The sequence below is a fragment of the Sylvia atricapilla genome, chromosome 2, assembly GCF_009819655.1.
Source record: "Sylvia atricapilla isolate bSylAtr1 chromosome 2, bSylAtr1.pri, whole genome shotgun sequence".
Classification (NCBI taxonomy): Eukaryota; Metazoa; Chordata; class Aves; order Passeriformes; family Sylviidae; genus Sylvia; species Sylvia atricapilla.
Genome location: NC_089141.1, coordinates 3,721,069 through 3,744,200, shown reverse-complemented (window position 1 = coordinate 3,744,200; position 23,132 = coordinate 3,721,069). Strand labels below are relative to the sequence as shown.

General features: G+C 37.1%; 1 protein-coding gene across 1 annotated transcript in view; it reads right to left on the bottom strand.

Annotated features, from left to right (window-relative positions):
* CBLB (Cbl proto-oncogene B) overlaps positions 1-23,132 on the bottom strand; it is a 121,298-nt gene that overhangs the window by 22,792 nt on the left and 75,374 nt on the right. Inside the window, 6 exon segments of the mRNA XM_066340687.1 lie at positions 1,545-1,730; positions 9,388-9,591; positions 13,314-13,445; positions 15,714-15,801; positions 17,330-17,467; positions 19,837-19,958. Of these exon segments, the coding sequence (XP_066196784.1) occupies positions 1,545-1,730; positions 9,388-9,591; positions 13,314-13,445; positions 15,714-15,801; positions 17,330-17,467; positions 19,837-19,958 (870 nt within the window).

Genomic DNA, 23,132 nt, shown 5'->3' with positions numbered 1-23,132 from the left:
GTAGGAACAGCATTTGCTCTCACTTCACTGGCTAGCCCAGCACTATTCTTCAAGCAGTACCTCAACACGTGACTTGAATTGAAAATAAAGTTATTCTACCTACAGGCCTATGCATATTAGAAGGAAGTAAATTAAATAAAGAAGAGTTTAACTCACTGGCTAGTCAAGTAAAATAGTTATTTTCACTGTCAACATAGGAAAATAATACCCTGATCCAGACTTTTTGTTATATCTTAGTTATAAAATGTAGTTTTTAACTTGAGTAAAATAGAAAAGTTGTGTGTTTTTTCTTGTGAAGGAGAGTTTTGGCAGGACCAAATAATCTTTTTTTTCTCTTTAATATAAAATTTTTCAATGGATGAGATTATTCTTTGTTGCCCCAATCCGGTTTCTCTTGTACCCAACAATTTTTTTCCTAGGAAAAGTTTCATGTAAGAAAAACATTTTCAAAAATTAAAACAGCTTATTAAAATGCTATTCCTGGTTTATTTTTTTATTAAAGCCATGAACTCTGCCAAAAACCCTATTGTAAAACCAATTTATAATGGATGTGCCATATGTTTTGTGTATATCCTCAATGTGTTATAAATTCCTTTGCATAATATAGGAAGCTAAGAATTAAGATTAAAGAAACTACTCAAACTTTTATCTTTTATTCTAAATTATAAACCACTAAAATCTTAAAAAAATATTTATTTTCAACCCTAAAGTAAAAATCTGACAAAAGGAAAAAGCGCTTCAAACTGAATTATTATGAGCACATAGGTTTCATGTCCTGTACTTGGATTTACCATATAAAAATGAAAATTTTTAATCTAATTCCCTTTCTCTAAACAGCAATTACAATAAATCAAGCAACTTCTTACAGAGAGCAACAAACAGTATTTGTTCTCTTTCATGTTTATCCACTCAAAAAATCACTGAATCTTTAGGATCACTAGTTTTACGAAACACAGCATACAAGCATATTGACTATAGAATCATTATTATTTCCCTTGAAATTTGAGTCCTATTATATGCCATTTAAGGTTTAGAAAGCAGTGTATCTGCACATATTTTTCTTGTAAGGACACTGTGGAAATTGAACATAAATCATCATGAAAGGAAAACATATAATTTTAATGAGATAATAACCTTTAAATCTATTTTCAGGAAACTTTAGCTTCTATTTATTTTCATTAATCAGAATTTGTTACAGAACTGATCCATTACTGCAACATCTTTAAACTTCTGACCATAACCACGTACAACATAATCATCAGACAAACTGAAATTTGACCAACACACACAGCCAGAAACATTTAACTACATAAAGTATTATGGAAAGAGAAGAGACTTCATCAGTATGGATCTAATATAAAGTTCCTTTCAGCTACAAGGAATTAAAGTTCTTTTGGGCAAAGCAAAATCCTGAAAAAGCAAAATCCATGGAAAAGTTTGAAACGGTCTGCTACACAAAACAGACAAGAAGCTCAACTTGGAAAAAGGCAAATGCAATTTCTCAGAATTCTTATACCCAGAAATAATGGTTCAGTAGCACTCACCTTTGGTGACCCTGTTGGGCTGGCACACGGTGACCGTGCCACTCCCTTCTGAATCAGATCCAGGCGCGGAGGTACAGGTGGAAGGCTAAGATGTGGGATTTGCAGGGGGTCTGGAAGTGGTTTTCTTCTTTGTGCAAGAGGGGAAGATCCTGGGGAAGTCACTGGTGAATTCTGCCTCTCATTGCACTTCAGGACAGAAAAAATAAAATTACCTTTTACCTGACGGTCAAGTATACAACTGCCATTCCACAACTAAACCAGTTGATATTTATCAGATACTTACTAAGAGTCAATTTTAATAGTCATTTTTCATAATGGACATCTGGACAGTTGAGCTCATCTTATAGTTACTGAAAAAGAAGTCTACAAGTCATTCTATCTCAAAATTATGACCCATATCAACTTGTGATGAAAATAAAAAATATATATTCTAGTAATTTGTATAAAAATCTAATGACTGGTGCCAGACATGAGAAAAAAAGAAAGTCTACCGAAGCACTGCTACCCTTCATAACCTTTTTATTAATAAAGAGTACTCAATCTAAAGTTCTACAAATTACTTTTAAAAGCTGGACATCCATATTGCCTGTTAATGTATAGCGCTCATTTTCAAATCATACTTCCATACAAAATAGAATATATGTCTCCTGAAAATTTACCAAAATCACCAATAAGACATTAGAAAAGGAAGTAAAATCAGCAAAAAAAAATAAGTGATCACAAAAATAATTTTACAATAGTTCTATCATTTAAGCAAATACTGAACTGATAAACATTTAACATCTCCCTCCAGTGACAAATTACAATTTCTTTTTTCCTTGCCCCATCCTTTCAAATTCATCAGAACCAAAGATTTCAACTGTCAGTATATGGCTCTGCCCAATTCTGCAACTACTCCCTATCCCTCATCTGGCTCAATTTAACAAACACAGCTGAAGTGTTTGCATAGTTCAGTTTGAGCTATTTTTACAAACTCACTGTATGAGTTTCAGTGCACTGTATAAACCTGAATGTCTGTGCTGCTCTTTCTGTGCTCTCCCTGAGAGTAGACACAAGTAGCTGGAAGACATTCCCACCAAGGATCAGCCTTGGGCCACTTGTACACTGAGGCATCCCACTGTTCTTATATCAGAGCTTGCCTAGACAGGCAAAAACGCACCCATCTTTAGGCTAAACCCCTTTGATAAAAACTTCCCCCTCTCTTCATTCCCCCATCTCTTCTTTTTCTCATGAATGCTGAACATCCCATAGTGATAACTGGGATGACAGTAGAAAGTTCTTTAACAAGGTAAACAATCAAGCAACACTCCACCTTTCTTTACACTCAATAATTATATTAAAGAAACTGGAAACTTCATAAATTCAAAAGCAGATTGAGGAAAAGGATCTAGAGCACAGGCTCCTTATCAATCAATGCTCTGTACTACATCTTCATTTAATATCCTGTTCTATACAACAGAGATTACTATTATTAACTTCAAAAATAGGAGTCAGCACAGTATTACTGTCAACAGTGCAGGAAAATGCAGGAGAGGGGTGAGAAGATGTTGAAAGCTAGAAGGGTAATGTGCAACTCCATCATCAGGGTGGGTTTTTTGTTGCTATTTAGAGTCTTCCCCACTTTGTCTACATGTGCAAGCTCAATATCACAACTCAATATTCAAATTGAAGAGACAGAGCAGTTTGAGATTTGTGGTCCTCATGGCCACCAGAAGTTTCTCAGTTGCACTCTCCAGTGAAGAGATGGTCTCAATATTCATATTAAATGCCTTGAATAAAATTTAAGACTTTGTTTTCTCCAATTGATGAAAGACCCTGTCCTTGACTGGAAGACTATAAAGAAAAGCACATGAATTACCAAAGCATTTAGCCTCTCAGTGTTAAGGAAAGTTGAATAACTAAGCAAGATATGTATCTTGCAAGCATGCCCGAGCAACCATAATTATAGAATTACTATAAAGCAAATGTCAATTCATTTTCCTTATCAGAAGGCATCTAACAGTTAAATAGCATAATAAACATTGTATCATTCAATAGCATTAGTTTTCAAAGTTTAGTTACAGCTCCATAAAGCATTCCTGAAAGCCAAGAACCATGGAATACAATATACTCAAAGGATTGACTTCAGCGGACACAAAATGAATTTATTTCCAAAATTATCTGAAATAGAACCAAATAAGCAGGTCACACCTCCAAAAAGATTCAATTATTTAAAATAAATGAAAGTGATGTAGTTAAGTCAGTTTTATGGTGTTGCACAACATAATGCATTTCAGCCAGCAGGGAATTGTTCCAGAAGAGCAATCATATGTGATAGGAGTAGGAAACAGAGTAAGAAAGACAGGAAATACTGAAAAACCAATTATTGGACAGGAAACATTTGTTGGGAATTTAAAATGTTCTAACTGTCGCATCATCAAACTAATTAACACAACTTCCTGAGAGAGCAACCTGAGAGTCTCAAATGGGAGACTATATGGAGTTGTACAAATCCCAGCTAAGTGAACAGTGCTGTTACCAGATATCATTTCAAGAATATCCACCTCTGTTTCCATCTGGCAAACATCTCCTACACAGTTCTACTCAAATGAATCATTAGGCAAAATGAGGCACTCTTCCCTCAGTGTGCTCACTGGTTCCATCCATGTCACACTGCTGCTGCAATAACAGTCTAGCTTTTGCAGAGACAAAAATCAAAGAATATTCATATTTAAAACCCATTTGTTTAAAAGTTGAAGATTCTTAAAGCCTGACATGCCTTTAAACCAAATGAAGCAAGCAATGTAATTTATGTGATAAACTTTCTAGTTCCATATATGCTTGGTATTTGGCTATCTCTATCACATTCCATGGACAGTAAACCACAACTAACAAAATCAAATGAAAATTTTTCGAAGTAGTAAGTGTGTGAAAGGACTTAAATTTAGGCTTACATCCATTGTAATGTCATATTTCATAACAATGACATATTTCATATCTCGTAACAATGTCTTGTTATGTCATATTTCAAAACAGCAAAGTAATTTTTCCCCCTGAACGACTATGCTCTACTACAACCACAACGCTAACAGAACATGCTGTGACCCCAGAGATTTCAAAAAGGGAATTGATTACAGACAACAAGTTAAAGAGTAACTTATCAGGCGCACACACACACACACACAAAAAAAAGGAAAAAAAAATAAAGTTAAATAGTTGCAAGCAAAAGCAGCTTTTCTCCCCCTGCAAGGAAGGTTAATCTGTATCACCACTTGGTGCTGAAGTAAGAGCAAAAGCTTTGCTGGGACAAACTTGTAATTTCTTGTTTGGATCCATGGATAGTAAAAATAAAACAAAACCAAATATTCCACAGCAACAAACAGGTTTTCCTCAGCATTCAGTATCAGATTCCCATTATAACAATCCCATATTTTTCAGTCCACCTCCATCCAACCTGTCTAGGTGCATCATTGGATGTGTGTTGACAGCTAGGCCAACAAGACAGCTGCATCTCACGTGGATACCAAGGCATTAACAGACATACTAACATCTACCCTTTTTGGCACACTCTCCTAAAATTTCTCTATTTGTCACCTACTGGAGACTTCTGTGTGTTTTCTGTGTGCTGGGAAAAAAACGTGCAATGACAGAGAACAGTGACAAAAAAGCTAAAACAAGCAAGTGATTAGGACACAAACGAACTCAAATTAACTGGCAGTGACAGAAGACAGACCTTCAGCGTACAAAGGGGCTCTGCTGCACCACACAGAGACCTGTGCAATAAAGATGTAATTAAGGAGAAGAACACAGACTCCTTTGTAACAACGTGGACTTCATCTGGTTGGCGTGACTGCTGCCAAGGGAAGAGCAGCTGTGACTTCCTTTGCAGTTGTACAGCAGAAGGGATCACACTTGTTTTACTCCATCAGATGAATTTGTCACTGGGGTATACTTGTGTAAGTCTGCCCCTAGCAGTTGTGAATTCAAGAAAAAGCCTGCTCCCCACACTGATCACAATTTCTAGTCAAGGTTTTACTTCTAATGGAAATAGTAACAGCCAGGCTATCAAATAAAGAGTTTTTAAATACTTTTATGCCAGATAGGCACATATGAAAAGCATACTCAAAATAAATCCTAAGGATTGACTCACTGAGGAATACTATCCTGCCTGTTAATGTCCTTGGAGCAAACTCAAACTGCAGAAGACATCTAAGAGGGTCCAAGCAGACCTATACCAGAAGTAGTTCTCTAAAGTTTATTTATTTATAATCAGGTAAGAGTAACTCACATATTTGTTACTTCTTGTTAAGATAAGCTGTGACATTGGCAGAGCTGTATTATCTAGGCTTAAAAAAATGATATGAGGATATAAATTTACATCACTTAACACTGATGACTGTAAACACGTTTTTAAGAAGACAGATTTATTCCCTTTATCTTTGCATGTGAAGGAGGGAGAGGGAGTTAGGTCTGTGAGAGTCAGCAGCACACTGCCAAGGGAATCCATAATTAGGGGAGGCACACTGCCTCCCAGCATTTATTCCCTTCAAATACTAGAAAGTAATCAGTTAAGTAAGTCACTCCTGTTGAGTGACATGATTTGAATACACTCCCACCAACCAGGTGTACCATTACGTAGGAAGTGATGTGTATATATGAGTTCAGGTACTGCCAAAGGGAATATCTGGATATGTATTTCAAGTCTTATTTTACATGTTTTTAGATTTTATATAAAGAAATGAAACACATGATTACTATGTAATACATGCCTTCTGCCATTACCAGAAAAAAGTCAACTTAATAATATGGAAATGAGTGCAAACAGCTTCCTCCTGTATTTTGAGAGCCAAGGTATTTGTTGTGATGTACCAAATTTGACCTAACTCCCTGCTGGAAGAAGCCTAGTCATGGCAAACTGTCTTTCAGCCTTGACAATTTCCTACCATAATTTTAAAGTACAGTGTAAATCAATCAATCAATCAATCCGGGTTTTGTGCGTTCAGGTATCTAGGAAATTAATTTCAGAGAAGACAGTAACACCCTAGATGGAGTAACTTCATCTACTTTCAAACAGAAGTGTTAATTCACTTTAAGGAACTGAAAACCTCATAGTCTCCTATACTGGTAGAGCCCTCCTCTATGTTTTCATATTATTATTAGTTATTAGTTGGATCAAACAAATACCTTAAGCACCTATGAATTCAAAATTATTTGCTCTTAGCAAGAACTCCTGCACTATCCATTTTCCTTATCTTCCTTCACTCTTTTTAAAAGAAGTGTATCAAATGTAAAGTGACAGAGAACTCTTCATTCATTAGGACAATTAAATATTAAACATCATAGAACAACTAACATCCTCTACTAGAGACTCAAATGCCCTCTTCAAAAATTAAGAAAAAAAAAAGCTATATTCAATATTTACTGTAATCTCCTGTAATCTCCACTTTTTTTTAATGTGCATTTCATAATACTGTGCTTTGCTAGAACAAAAGCTGAGAAAAGGAACATTTTGGGCAATAACTGCATTAGCTAATCTGATACCATGGGGCTGGAAATTTCTCAACGAGGAAACAATTAACAGAGGCTTTTGGCACCACTCTTTCTCTTTTTTTCATTAAGAAATATCTGAAGACAATTTGGAAATAAAAAAATTAGGCTGACTGATGAAGCAGATAAAGAGCCTAACTGCAGTGAATTTCTCCAAAGCCTCTGTTATCTGCTGCTACTGCTGACTCATACACAACACCTAGCAAGAATTATTCATTTTTCTTAATGTGTATGTACTAATTGCCTTAAAGAATGACTAAGGAGCTTCATGATTGGTTTTTTCCTTAAAGCAATTTCAAGTCTGAGATCTTTCAGAGACTTAATTCAGACACCTCTTAAGAGTGTCTGAGTACAGTTCAGGGCTAAGAGTGATAAACTGCATAACTGGTATTTTTCTGATATCTGATTATTTCTACAGCACACTGTGAAGCCCTACAGTCACTTTCAGGACTTCATGTCCCTGAAACTCTCCTCTTCTGGTGAGTTTCACAGCCCAGCTCACTACTAAGCAGATATTTCTTAGAATGATCAGCCAGGTGGTTTGACACAAATACAGCCCCATTTGATTCTCAAGGATTAACAGATTTACGTTAAGAAAGCTTACCACAGTCCAAGCAATAAAGCAAGAATTGAAAAATTTGTTCACTGAGATTACAAAGTTACAATAATATCAGCAGGTTGGCTCCAAGAGCTAAATTATTGTCCTTGCCACCTACCTCCCATCATTTCAACAGATTACGTTATGACAATGCAGTTATTATGCAGCACCCTGTTTATATGAACAGCATTAATGGGAAACAAAAGAAAATTTTACAGAGAGTGAAGTCCTACATAATGTCACAGGGAAAAATGTAATTTCTTCTGGCAGGCTCCAAAGATACACTGATTAGCAGGAAAAACAATGGTAAAAGAAATAGGCAAGTCTGAGGAAGATATTGCTAACAAGAAGTGTATTTAAACCATGCTGTATTACACACAGGTATTATGGTTAAGACCATCACTGCAAGACCAGTGGTAACAACTTGAAGAAAACAGCAGCTAAAAATCATCAAATGCCACAATAATTCAACGATTTCAAATAGACTTGAAGAGGCTGGCAGAGTGAAGATTTCTTTCACTGAAAATGAAATCAATGAGGAAAAAAAAAAAAATAGCAAGGCACCAAAGCACTCAAGCACTTGGTGGATACCTAAAAGAAGACTTCTTATACTAAGCCTTTTGTTCCTTCTTTTGATAAACGCATAATGCATTTTTGCCTTATCATGGAAGTGATAGCATTATAAAAGCCCATCAATTCAAGGCTATCTCACAGAGGTCATGCTGCAGACTGCAATTTAAGTCCAGGCAGGAAGGAAAAACTGTTCCCAAGGGTAGAGCATGTTGTATTACATACACAACACAAGAATGATTCATAAGCCCTAAGAGGTTAGGAAGGATATCAGAAGCTTGTATATTAACTGACAGATACTCTCAGATATGAGGGTGAAGAACACTTTTTTTAAAATTAATACAATGATAAGGAAATGGAAAAGTAAGATGTTACAAAATTAATTCCAAGGCAACAATTTCATCTAGATGACCTTAGTATAAGGTAAAAATCTAGTAAATGTCCTGTCAAAATCAGTGTTGCCTGGCCTCTGACAATATCTATTCCAGGTTAAAATACAGTAGTAAAAACGATCACCATGAAATAAACTTTTGTCAATGATACTGCTTATTTATCAGTAATAAAATCTCCTGTGACAAAGATCTCAGAATTTAACACCGAGCACTTTCAGGACAAGCAACAAACAAAACACAAAGTCATTATGGATAATCTCAAAAATACTTTTCCCACTAAGAATATCTAACACTAAAAATTACAGAAAGAAAATCATAGGCAACTCACATGAAACATAACTAAAAGTTACCTGTGTGCAGTATGAATTAGGCAGCAAGTCACTTTTATAAAGTAATAATATTGGAAACTGTTTGGAAACTCAACTTCCATCCTAAAACATCCTATGCATGTGTGCACACATGTGCAGAAAACAAATGAATATAGGAAATGTTTTCTTCTTTACAAATAAAAGCTCAGGGAATTGTCCATACAGCATAGTTTGGGTCAGAGTTTCAGCTGGTGCAAACTCAAGCTTCACCCATTATTAACTAAGTTATCTCAGTTCACATCAGCTGAGAGAACCTGGAGTATTTTTTTTTCTCCAATTCAACTTCAGTTTTAATGCATTTATATGGATATATTTTGTTTTTTCAGCCCAAGGACTGTTCAGTTTAAAAACCTCTGGGTTTAGCAGTAGTGCAGTGTGTGAGGAGTTACCTTTCTGACTGAAGCCAAACGATTCATCATCAGAGACTCTTCTCTGTCATCATCATCATCCAAGTCCAGCATGGGCATGCTAAAGCTGTCCATAATACTGCAGCACCTGGAGTTCTCATCCCTGGGATCAAAGGGATCCACGATGATTGGTTCTGTCCCTTTGATTTCACAGCGGCAGAAAGGGCAGCCCTGGCCATCTGATTCCTACAGCAAGACAAAAAAAAGGAGGTGAATTCAAAGAAAAAGGAACAAAACCAGCAATAATTGAAAAAGTAGGACTTTTTACACAGAAACATCCTCAATCAGTCTCTAAAAGCGGTGAAAAAGAACTGGAGTAAACAGGAAATAGTTTAAAAAACATTAAACTATAGTAAATCGTAAAATGACTGCATATTTAAAGCTGCCTCTAGTTAATAGATTAAGCTTCACTTAAAAATTACTAATCAAAATGTAACTATTATCTCTGCAAAGCACTAAAACAGTCTTAATATTACAGGTCAGAAAGCAACACATTTCCTCCCAGGCTTACAATTTTGCTATTTCTTCAGGAGAAAGAAGGTGAGGTGTGCACAAGAGATAATGCATTTTATTATGTACTTTTTATATTAACCATAAAGTATTTCTTTTTCATTTGACGTTAGGAAATGCAGGCAAGCTCTGTGGCATGCAGCTCTTCTTGGAAAAACATATTCAGTCCATCAGAGCTGCAACATTCCCAGCATTCAGAACACCTAAAGCTACAAACAGCTTTCCTCACATTTACATAAAAAAATCAGGACTTAACTATATTTTCAATAAATTATATAAGATGAGGAATTATTTTCACATATTATCAGAAACAAGAATGACTTGAATTTTAATTTTTAAGTCGTATCTGTTCAGTGGTTTTCAAGCAGCCATATTCAATTCCTTTTACTTATTTCAGAAATGTATTTTTTCTAACCAGAAATAAACAAAGAGCCTTTAGATTCAGACTACTAATGAACAAAAATCAGAGAAGTCTTTCAAGCACTTACAGAAACACTTCCATCAAGAAGTACAATACAGATTTGGATTAGAAAAAAAAAAAAGAAAAACTGACCCCCAAACAAATCAAACCACAAACAAACCCACACCCAGAAGAACCATGAAGCTTTCAGAGTTCGAGATAACTGAAATCAGAAATTATATTGTGTTTTATTTGCAGTCAGGTAGACAGACAGCTAAAGAGATATGAACACCAAAATGAATTCTAAACAACCCACTTATACTGAAATATAACCAAGCAAGCACAGGTTCTTGATTACTCCAATGAAAAAACAACTTTAATTTTTTCTACCATTATTTTTATCTGACACTTACTAAACTGCCAGATTAGTTTACAGCTTTTGGATGAGTTGTATCACAAGGCCAGATGACCATAAATGGGGTCTTATGACAAAATTTGCAGGATTAATACTGGATTTTCATTTTATATACACCTACTCTACTTCCAGCACCATAAGTACAACTAGCTAGTCAATTTTACTACCTCAAAAAACATCTTCAAATTATATGGTCCTACTGAAGTAGCCATGGTCAATCAAACAGAAGTCCTCCCTCACTCTATACAACTCCTTACAGCTTTATTTTTCTAAGAAAAAAACCCAAACCTTACCAACAAAGCACATAGCTTTTTGTTTTCAAGGCTCCCTTATACCTGTGTTCTGCTCTAGCAGCTTCCATCCTTTCTTTTAAAAAGCCTTAGTAACCAAACACATCAGCAACTCATATTCACTGGTAGGAATACATATCTGAGATGTCTATATTAATACACATCCTTGTCCATGCCCTCAGAAAGGTTATTGAGAACATTATCAACCTTACAATACAGCCTATTATGCCCATGTGCCTTTATAAACATGTACTTTTCACAGAATAGATTTCTGCGGTATAAAATGACATTTTACCCCCGTAGCATAATACAAAAAGGAAACAAGTAAACCAAGTCCTGTTTGAGAGACTGAGCCCCATAAAGGTGAACAGCTCAATCATCCTTAGTATTCTATGCAGAGCTGATGCTGCTTACTCAATTTTTTCCTGCTTAGTGAAAACATCTGTATTGGCTCTCTTGAGGCACGCCTAAGGAGCCATTATGCTGCCAATTAAACAACCCACCAGAAGCTCCCAACAGCTGATGCTGTTGCAGTGTCATATTTCTTCATTGCCTCACTAATTATACCAAAGTTAAATTTGTAATGAAGTCTGAAATGTACCTGACCAATGGCAGCTGGTAGCTATTGTCCTGATGAAGCCTGGTGCATTCAACACATCATTTTGCTGAGCCTAAAACGCTTTGGCATTGTCATCCTGAATCCCTGTGCCACAGCCAAGCACTGGAGAGCTCAGCTCCTCAAGTCTTCACCATCAGAGCACATCACTGGCCCAAGACTGCACCATGCTCCCACCACACCACCAGACCCTCAACAATCAGAAGTACAAAGATTTCAGTCCTTCTACTCAGCCCTGTTGGCTGAGCCAAAACACAAATGAACAAGCAAACAGAAACAACAAAACTGCAGGCCTCTAAGAATTTTTCAGAATTTTTTAAGTCAATGATTTACGTGGTCAGACCTCTGTGTCTGTCATTCAGAATGAAACTTAAATGAATAGAGAAAGGGTACTCCTGAAATGAGAAACATTGTTCCAGCTCAGCAGCTGCTTAGTAGTGAAATAAATATCCTTTGGTGAGTATGCCTCAAATGGAATTTCCTCAGAATTTCTGATCTGTGGCCTATTAGAAAGATTTCTGTTCGGAACATCAAACTCAAATTTCACAAAGAACACAAAATTGGAAACAGAGAGTACTTCTATTTCAAGAAAGCTTTATTGCTAACGGAAGAAAAAACTCAAATGATACTTCTGATATTTCGCGTTATTTTGCCACTGAGGCTTTCTTAATTAGGCAGAAAATGTCCTAATTAGAAAAGGAAAATTATAGTACTTGAAGACATGCCACAAAGAGAAGAGTGAAGACACATTGATGGAGGTAAATTCATTTATAAACAGGTCCGAAATGGACTAGACTCAAGGACTCTTCACTCTTCTCACTACATTTGTAAGCAAAGACTGATAATTAAATGTCAAACAAAGTCCTCTCTGAAAAGTGGATGAACCTTACTCCTCCTCTTAAAACACAGATGTGAAAGACGAGGCAGGGATGGATGATGCACAATTGTAAAGAGGAATGACCTCAGCTTTAGATGCTACTTTTTAGGTCAGCTGCCCTTAATGAAAGGTATTCTCCCACAGACTGGTGCACCCATGAACAAGGCAGACAAAACACACCAAGCTGTGCCACCACGAAGTCTCTGGGTTTTTTTGGATGTTCTATAAATGACTTTGAGAGAAGAGAGCTTCCCCTCCATTCAAATCTCTCAGTCCAACAACCATCAAAAGCCATGTAGGTGCTTCAGTGCTCTGCATGTTACTAATGTGAAACACAGGCATTCTAAAAGCTTAATCTTCCACAGGTCAATTCATGACCTCTACTACTGAGTGAATCCTTCTCTCACCAAAGACATCCCTTCTCCTTTTAAAATGCTGTCTAGTCAGTTATCCACTCCCAGCAGCTATGTGTCCTCTTTGTGTCTTTTAAATCCATCATGAAGTGACCTAAGTGAGTGAATTGGCACCAAATGCCCAGCTTGTGCTGTCTGAGGTACTGCACTCAGGAAATAGTTTCCACTCAGCAGCAGTCAGCAAATGGTCTTGGCAAGACTGCAAGTCCAGACTGCAAAGACTCCTAGAGCTTTATTTTTCACAGATTTCTGGTTTGAAAAATGAGGAAGTTTATAATTTTAAATATATACATCCTTGTACCTGGAAAAGTAAATATATATCCACATTGCAAACAGGAATGGAACAGAAATCCACCCCCTTTCCCACCAACTAAACTGTGACAGTACCTGCCACGCTGTAAGACAAGAAGTGCACATAAGGTGTCCACAAGGCTCTATCTTCACATCCTTGTCATTCTCTGCACAGATTTTACACAGCTGAAACGTGGAACCCATTTCACAGTACAATTCGTACTGCTCCTGTAACAAAAGAAAGTCAAGTGATTATTTCTTTCCAAGGAATTGTTCACAAAGAATACACTTCTCCAAATGCCCTGTTTTCCAATCTGCTTTACTTATTAATCAAGGAACTCTTGCTATGGGTCTGTCTAAAAGCCACACTGAAGTTACTGAAACAGCTTACTTTTTTGCTTCTTCCAACCTGTGATATACTACAATTCATGCCAAAAAGTGTTATATAAAAATATCTGTGCATAATAAATTTTGTACAGACTTGTCATATGTAACTGCAATGCAAGGCACATCTCCTGCTTTGCTTTGGTTGCAGCCAGAAGGAAGAAAATGAACATACGGTTCTAAGTGAAAAATTAAGTGATAAATAGGAACAAAAGGAGGATTTTCATTTCTAGGTATGAGTTTAGGACTAGGAAGATTATTGGATTGAAAACTGACAAGCAAGAGGGCTACAGCAAGGATGTTGTAGAGATGTTCAAGTACACAATCCTTGTAAAGGAAGTTTGGCAAGAACACCTGCAGGATAATTTGGCAACAGTCATGCACAGACTGTTCAGTACTCTGCATCCTTACAAGACTGACAGGAAGGTAGAACACCACCTTTGGAAGGAACAAACAATAGACAAAACTCAAGTCTAAACAGTTTTCTAGAATTAGTTATTATTGGGGAACTGACATTTAAATGCATTTGTATTGAAATAAGCTTTTTTAGCCTTGAAAAACCAAATTTTGAAAGCGTAAGGTGCAATGTAGATCACAGGAAAAATAAGCAGCTACAGCTAAGTAAAATGAGGGGACATGAGGCTAAGAAAAAGAGGAAAAAAAGAGAGAGTTTGTATCTGCAGCTGTAGTCAGTGTACTAAGCATGCTTACAGTAGAGCTCTAGCAAAGTATCCATCTGCAGCAATCAAGCCCTGCAGCCACTTCCATTCCATCTTTTCACAGCTTAAGCAGGTATAGTGACAACTTTAAACCTCTTCAGTTATATATTATTTCAGACAGACTCACATAATTCAGACTTTGTGGAATTACCACCAGAATTAGCTAATAACATCCTTGTAACTACATGTGTAGAAATAACTTGATTCATTCAAAGGATGCCAAATAAAATATGATTGGCTTGTGAAGAACGAGGTAGTCACAGACCATGTTCTGCTTCTCCTTTCTTTGAGCAAAAGCAAAGATATGGGCTGGAGCATTTCTCTGCACAACACAAATACCTGATGAATCTCCATTACTCTTCCACTATTATCTTAAGACTGGAGGGAAAAGATGGAAGTCAGAGATGCAGAAGTATTCAGGTTTTCTTTAGGTAAATTGTTTTAGGAAATCTCTTATTTACAAAACAGATATATTTGTAATGATATTTCTGATAACTCCATAGATAAGGAAAGAATACTTCTTTTCTAAAATACTTCTGGAGGTGGAATGCACACAGAGCACCCAGAAGTACAGAAGATCCAGCAGGTCACCCAGTCTGATTTGAAGAAACAGAACACCATCTGGAGCAGCACGGCTTGTATCTAGTCTTTGAACATATCCTCAAACGTTCCTGATGTTTTCATCAGGAAAAATGTTCAACACGGTATTCCTTAACCTTATAGTGCTAATTTCAGCACAATTTTTAATCAAGCATTTCTCCTGGGGTGGCTACTCCTTAGTAACTTGACCACCAAACATCTGCACAAATAATCACTTAACAACACTATAAAGACAACTACATATTGTAATTTTCTCTGCAATTCTCTGCAAAGTGACTCTGTTTAGGCATTTAATTACTTCTGCTGTTTTTCATGATCTCTCTGTCAATTTGCACCATAGACAAAGAGGAAATGAGAGAACTGGATACCCTAGAACTGGTATTTTTGTGATGTATGAACTTTTCCTCCTGAACTTGCCAACCAACTGTACCATTCCTACTCAGGCTTCCAAACTATTATTTGGCCCTCATTTTGTTTCTGTATTCCCCTTTGTTATTAGCAAGAAAAAAACAAGCTACATAAATCTCTCGCATAAATATCAGAAAACCCTTTAATAGCTGTTTGAAACACTTCTGACTTGGAAAAGGCTCACAGTAAACAAAACTTTCCAAGACATGCCATCTCTACAGTCTAAAGGATTATTTTCCTTTTCTTCACCTAAACCCTTCCATCAACAGCTGTTTTCACTCTTATGATCTTATTACCCACATTTAATAAAAGCTTATTATTAACTGCTAGGTGAGACACTAAGGGAAGTGAGACTACAAAGTAACTCAAAACTCTGCCAACGTACCTGCGTGACTTTTATGTGATCATGTGGTGTGGGCTCACATAATCCTGTCAAATCAGGATTATAACTTCGTCCATCTGGGAACAGATAACTGCATGACAAGAAGACTGTTAAAAATATGCACATTGCTTTAGCTTTATCAGCTAAATCATACTTATAAAATTTCAAGGGAGCAGAATAAGTTACGGTAGACATTAACTAAACTAAATCATCTTTCCTCATCTGTTTTATCTTTTGAGTGCAACTGAATTATGACATACTCATTTTGACACATGCTTAAGAGTATTTATAAAAGCAGAGGAAAGATTTTGACATCACTTGCATGGCTACCACCAGAATGCATCTGAGTCCTGATTAGCAGATAACCTTCTGGGGCAGCTCAGAAGAGCATTATTTCAGATCTTTGTTCCACAGTGAGCTCATATTCCTAGCAGTTTCCCCACTGAGAACATCATGCTCAGGACTCTTTAGATTATTTCAAGTAAAGCTGCAGTAAAGAAGATAACATTTGTGTGTATCTGCATTATGAGATATAAAATATTTTACATGTCACAACATTATATATGTGCGTATCTATGTGTATTATGACAAGAATCTACACTGAGAACTTCTGATGCAGACTGGACATTAGGCAAGAATCAATAGGAGCATTTCAATCATGTGGAAAATTAATAACAGGTTAAATGATATTACAGCAACCCTAAGTTGTTCTACATTCAGGTTTATGATACCTGTGACCTGGAAACAGTTTCTTAAACGTCATTAATTCATAAGTCACATAATGAAAAAGTTATAAGGCACAAAAATATCACTCTGCATAAAATATTCTCAGCTCCAGTTTGTTTGCTCAGTTTTTGTCAGAGAGAAACACAACCAATATAAGTGTATTTTTATTACAGGTATGAAATCATACCTGAAAAAAATACTAGGCTGTGTAGGACTGAGAAAAATTACAAGACTGCAAAAGATATATCAACTTCTTTTTTTTGAGGATTGATCAATTGCCTTTCCCTTTTCTTTCACATTATATATATTTATATTAGGTATACCAAAACATGTATCCCAGGGAAAAGATTCTGACACCAAATATTTGTCTGTTACTTCAGCCAACCCAGCAAAAATGTACTACTTCTCCCTATAAACTTACATTCTCCAATAATTATAAATCTTTTCAGTAAACTATTAGAATGTGGAAAATGTTCTGGCTGCACAATATATAAAAAAGCAATTACATAGCTTTCAAATCATTGTCCACAGTTAGACACATGAGTAACTGGAAGTAGTAACTGTTCAATAAGCCTAAGTGCATTTGGGACTCTTGTGGGGCTGTGGGGGGAAGGAGGGATCAATGCAACAGCTGCCTCATTTTATTTTCTCATGGAATTTATTTGCTATGAGATATGACTTTGGTTAACTTTCAGTAACTCTGGTTAATGAAATTAACTAGAAACAAGCGGGTTTTAAATGAATTAAATGCACGGTTCTTAAAACTCTGGAAGAATGCTAAACCCCACATGCAGACTCTCTGTTTGAAACATCTTTAACTCTCCATACAAGCATCAAGGGAACGAGGAAATCAGGATTTCATAGCCATGGTGGCTGTAAGAATTTGTACTTACAATCCTTCCCGGCTGCCATCGATCAAAGCTTGAAACAGAGGCTTATTGTGAGGTATGGTCTGCAGAATGTTCCCATCACCAGTCACATACCCAATGGCCCACTGGCCCAGGCGAGTGCAACTCAGTCTGAAAATGTAGCTTGATAAAAAAAAAAAAAACAGGATGAATGAAAAGTCAGTGCAACTCAGCAAAAGAAGGGAAGAGAGCAATTACAGCCTCTGGTTCAGACACTGAATTAGGTCCCCAAACATTTGGGTCAGATTCTCAATTCTTTCATGGTCTTTGTATAACCTTAAATAAACCTGCCTCTTCCACACTGCCAGTTTCTCATGGGCAGAAATAAAGCAAGAGGAGCTGCCTACCCCCTGCTTTTCACCTGCTTGTGTTTTAGCTCCCAGAGTGAAAGCTGCACATTCACCATGAGCAGCCTCACTCAGACATGTCCATAAACCTCTCCAAGGAGAGTGCATGATATTATCCAGTCTCCACAGCTGCAACAGACACCTTTGGTGCATGTGCAGGCCAAGAACCTGAACAAGTGGAAGGAAAAAATATAAAGCATCTTTAGATGCCACAGAAACAGGCAAGATGAATGATAAAACCTGCTCTACTAGAAAATGGTTGTTTCATGTGAGCCTGTGGAGGGGAACAAAAGAAATACCACTTCTGCTTCAGAAAAATCAAATATGAACTACACAATTGGACTTAAATACTTCTCTGTGTTACAGGTGATAGCTGGGAGTATACATTATGTAGACAGAGAGCACAATCTGAAAAAAAAGGAAGATTAAAGGCAACAGGATTGGGTATGGATAGAGCTTCTTACTAAAAACTCTACTCCTTTTCATGATAGATACTATTTTACATGCAAAAACCTCACTGAGCAAAGCATCTCACTGTTAAAGACCACAAACTCAATTCAGCATTATAGAGCACTTTTCTTAATTACCTATCAATATTTCATTTTGTTCCAAACTACTATGAGCAATCTAAGCCTCTCTGAAGTTTGACAGAGCTCTTACAACCTTCAGTGGGGTCCACATTAGACTGAAGTACTAACCATGCATCTGAACAGAATCTTGTAATTTGCAGGATGTTTTAGTTGGATTAAATTTCACTTCATATCCCCTCTTTTACACTCCAGCATTTCACCTAAGCAACTCAGGAAGTGATTTTCTCATATACAATAGAAAGCTGGTTTAAAACTAACAGAGTTAGAACTGGATACCCTAGAACTGGTATTTTTGTCATGTATGAACATTTCCCCCTGAAATTGCCAACCAACTGTACCATTCCTACTCAGGATTCCAAACTATTATTTGGTCCTCATTTTATTTCTGTATTCCCCTTTGATATTAGCAGGAAAAAACAAGCTACATAAATCTCTTACATAAATATCAGAAAAACCTTTAATAGCTGTTTGAAACACTTTCACTTGGAAAAGGCTCACAGTAAACAAAACTTGCTAAGACATTTACAAGGAACATAAGAGCTATGTAGGATAATTTCTCTATCACACCATCAGGATCAATAATAGAGAAAACACTAAATAGATCAAATGCTGTCAAAATCAGCCTAGTTATTTGACTTATGTAGTGGTGTCCATGAGTATTAATTAAAAATGAGGAGTTTTTTCTTGGAAGAACCACAAGAGTTTTGTATATATGCACTCGAGTACTAAGGTAACTCAAGATTCAGTATACTACTTGCTAAAAATCAAAAGAAACCAAGTACAGAATATGGTTATAACTGGCTGTAGACTTCACTAACGAGCTTCAAAACAATGCACTTTTAACTATGAGTACAAGTGTTTCTGCAGAAGTTTCAACAACGATACCTCAGGGAAAAAGCTTCATAACTCTAAGATAAAACCAGCAAAATAAATGGCGAGTAAAAAAGGATTAAATCCATTCTTGATTTCTTTTTCTCCTGAGTGATGAAAAAAAACCCAGGGAAACAGTGATATACTGCTAAAAGCTCAGTTTAAATCATTTACTATGCACAGCACCACATAAAAAGTATTTAAAAACTCCACACGTCATGATCTTTAATCTGACTGATTGCTTTTCTAGGTGAAGAGTTTATGATGTAGAATGATACAGGCAAAGGGAAAAGAAAGATATGAAACACAAAAGGAACACAAAATCACAGATTAAATTTACAGCTGGAATGTTACCATGAAAGGTGTTAGGGTGAGTTTTGCTTTACCATTAAGTAAAAATTCAATGTAAATTTTGAAAATCGAATTATATTTTAAAATATGCTTTTCAAGAACGCATTGCTTGTTTTACCTCATTCAGAAGAAGAGGGAAAAAGCAATTTATTTTCAGTTTATTTTTACATATTTAGACTTCAGTGTCCTAATGTGGTTTGTTTTGCTCCACTTCTTCAGCAGGTTTTAAATAAAATGCAAAAATATGCAAAACAGAAGTCTGAACCTAGCAGAATGATGCAGGTCCTGAGACAGCAAGTTTATTTGGTATGCAGTACAGAGTGAAACCTCTCACCTCCCAGGTTTAGTGCTGTATTTTTGAAGCCTTGCTTTCACTTCATCATACGTCAGGAATGCCATATATCCAGGATGTGTCACAGCTAAGAAGTTCCAATTCCGTAAGATTGAGCCCCACGGCTACAAAAAGAAGAAAACAAGTAAAGACATGAAGCCAGGTAGTTCTGTATTTCTGATAAAACTCAAGTCTGTATGTCAGAGACACCTGAAGTGTTTTAGCTTCAGCTGAAAAATACACAATTTTGTTTTAGGTCTGAATGGTACAAAGGACTGTCCCATGTATCCAACTTTGCTACAAGTATTCCTTCAAAAGAATTATTCCAAGAACACCAAGCATGACTTTTTGGATAAAGATTTTGAAGACTCAGAATTTAAGAGACCTTCCATTCGTAGCTACATAAAATACTAAACATCATATTTAGTTAGAACGTGGAAAGTGTGATTCCATGATGGTTTAATAAACCACAATTAAACCTGAGAGGTCCTGAAGCACTTTCATAGTTAATGATCAGTAACACTAACAAATGAATCATAATAAAGCTGCTATTATGAGCTGTCATTCCTTTTTTTTTTTTTAATTCTCTACTTTTGATTTCTTTAGTCCCCATAATGGTATTAAAGCCAGAAAACAAAACAAATATTGACAGCACTTCACCTGAGTATTTGCTAACCTGAACAGCAAATGCTTCAGAAAACTCAGTGAAACATTCTTGATATGCCATCACTTCAAAGAACACAGCACAGCTCATTACTGTAAATGAAGGATGATTTTTTTAAAGCAGTGGATTAATACAGATGTATATCAATGTCCACTGCCAGCATTTGGAAAGTCAAGAAACTGCCCCTGAATGGTTTGCAGATTTTTAATCTACTTCTCAGAAGATCAAGGCAGTTGAAGTCAAGCAATGTTCTTATCTGCCCTGAAAATTCCCTTTAGAAGAACTTCTAAGGGCTAATCAGGCAAAGATGAAATGCCTTGAGCAGATTATCCCAACAGTGAGATTCTAGATATCCTGTCTGGATTGAGAGTGTTACATTTCTCAGGTATACCCTAGCCACTACCTAAGCACAGATGAATACCTGTTTATTTTAAAATTAGTACCTCATCAAGTCAGACACATGGAACAGAAGACAGAGCCATAAGAAACCTGAAGTGTTTAAATTTGTCCAGAAGCAAGCAGGGATAAACCCCAAATCCCAGTCCTGGATTCAACACCGCATCCTGCCAGCTCCTTCAGCAACTTCACCAAGGCCAAGTGCATGGTCCTGCATGGAGCTGGAGCAATCCCAAGCACAGGTACAGGCTGAGTGGTGAATGCACTCAATCCTGATGAACAGGACTTGGGTGTGCTGCTGGAGGAGAGGCTGGACACAACCCAGAAAGCCAAATGTGTCCTGGGCTGCACCCAAAGCAGGGCACAGCAGGGGATGCTCGCTCTCCTCAGCTCTCCTGAGATCCCACCTGGAAAACTGCATCCAGCTCCTGGGCCTCTGGCACAGGAGGGACAGTAAGATGATCAGGTGGATGGAACACCTCTCCTATAAAGATAGGCTGAGAGAGTTGGGACTGTTCAGCCTGGAGAAGAGAAAGCTCTGAGGAAACCTGGAGCAGGACCCCAGCACCTAAATGGGTCTGCAAGAGAGCTGGAGAGGGACTTTACAAGGGCTTGGAGTGATAGGACAAGGGGGAACGGCTTCAAAATGAAAGACTATAGATTTAGACGGGATATTTGGAAGAAATTCTTCAGTCTAAGTGTCCTGAAGGCACTGGAACAGATTGCCAAGGGAAGCTGATCCACAACGTTTCAGTTGATGCCCAAATCCTGAAAGTGTTCAGGTTGGATGGAGCTCTGAGCAGCCTGGTCTAGCAGAAGTGTGTCCCAACCCATGGCAGAGAGGTTGGAACTAGATGATCTTTAGGGTCTCTTCCAACCCAAACTATTCAAAGGAAAGAACCCACAGCTTGCCTTCTGTACAAAATCTTACCAGAGCAGAAGTGCTAAATGGCACAAGATTTGCTCCCTTTCTCTTCAATGGAAGTATTTTCACACCAAAGGACATGTTAACAGGAACAGACTGAAGTTCCTGCAGAGCATCCAGATATTCTGCTTGCTAAGCTTCTCTCTGGTCAGGGAACAGAGCACTTAAAGCTGTGCATACATACAGTGGGGAGGCAGGGGGAGCAACTTCACTTTCACAGGACGCCCACGAAGCCTAGTCTTGCTTTCTTCTGTGAATAAACACCATTAAAAAATGCAGCTTTTCTGTAACATAACCCACAGTTGGCAAAACACTATTTTGATTACTTAATTGGGATTTGCTCTCTGTGGGTGTATGCATACATAGCTACAGAAGCTGTTTGAAAAGTGGAGAAGTAAAATGTAACCCCCTGGGAGAAGTTCTCAGACCAGGTTCAGCGCAAGTTCAGTTCAACAGTTACACAGCTCTTGCACCAAATCTGTTTGGCAAAACACAGCTCTCTGCTTCTCTGCTGAATTAAAAGTTAACCCTTACCAGCCATCTCTAAGTGCACCAGTACTGCTGATCTCCTTCTTCTGGCACAAGGCACAGCAATGAATCAAACCAGCAGTGGCCTCACAAAGAAAATAAGTGACCAATATTTGTGCTTGAATTAAAAAGAGATTACCGACACCATTGACATTTGCAGCTGTGACACTGTTTTGACTCAGAATGCAGAAGAGATAATCGAAATCAAAACTCTATGTACTAAAAGCATTAATCCCCTCCTGCCAGATTTTACTATCAGCTTCATAATGGCACCCTTTACCACAAGAGGAAAACTAGGACATCTAAGCAACAACTAGCACAGGACGATGTGGAAAACAGAACAAACATCAACCCAGGGTTTGATGTAAAATTGGTGTTTTGAACATGTCTCCATCAGGCTAAAGAACAATGATATTTCCATATAGGTTGGAAAAAGACCTCTAAGATCATTGAGACCAACTTTTAACCCAGCACTGCCAAGTTCCCCACTAAATCATGTCCCTAAGTGCTTGACATTTTTCAGTGAAGACACTTTTTCTAATATCCAGTCTACACCTTCCCTAATGCAACTTTTGGTTCTGTACTAGTTTACTACTGTACACGGTAAAGAATATAAATTATCAAATAAATTATTAGATATCACAATGGTTTCTATACACAAAAAAATAGCCAAAGTGATAAATTCAGAAACAGTACATCTAATATGGATACAAATCAGTAGTCTTCTATATGGACTAAAATATCTTAAGCATGTCCTCTAGAAGAGACATGAGGTTAAAACAGACA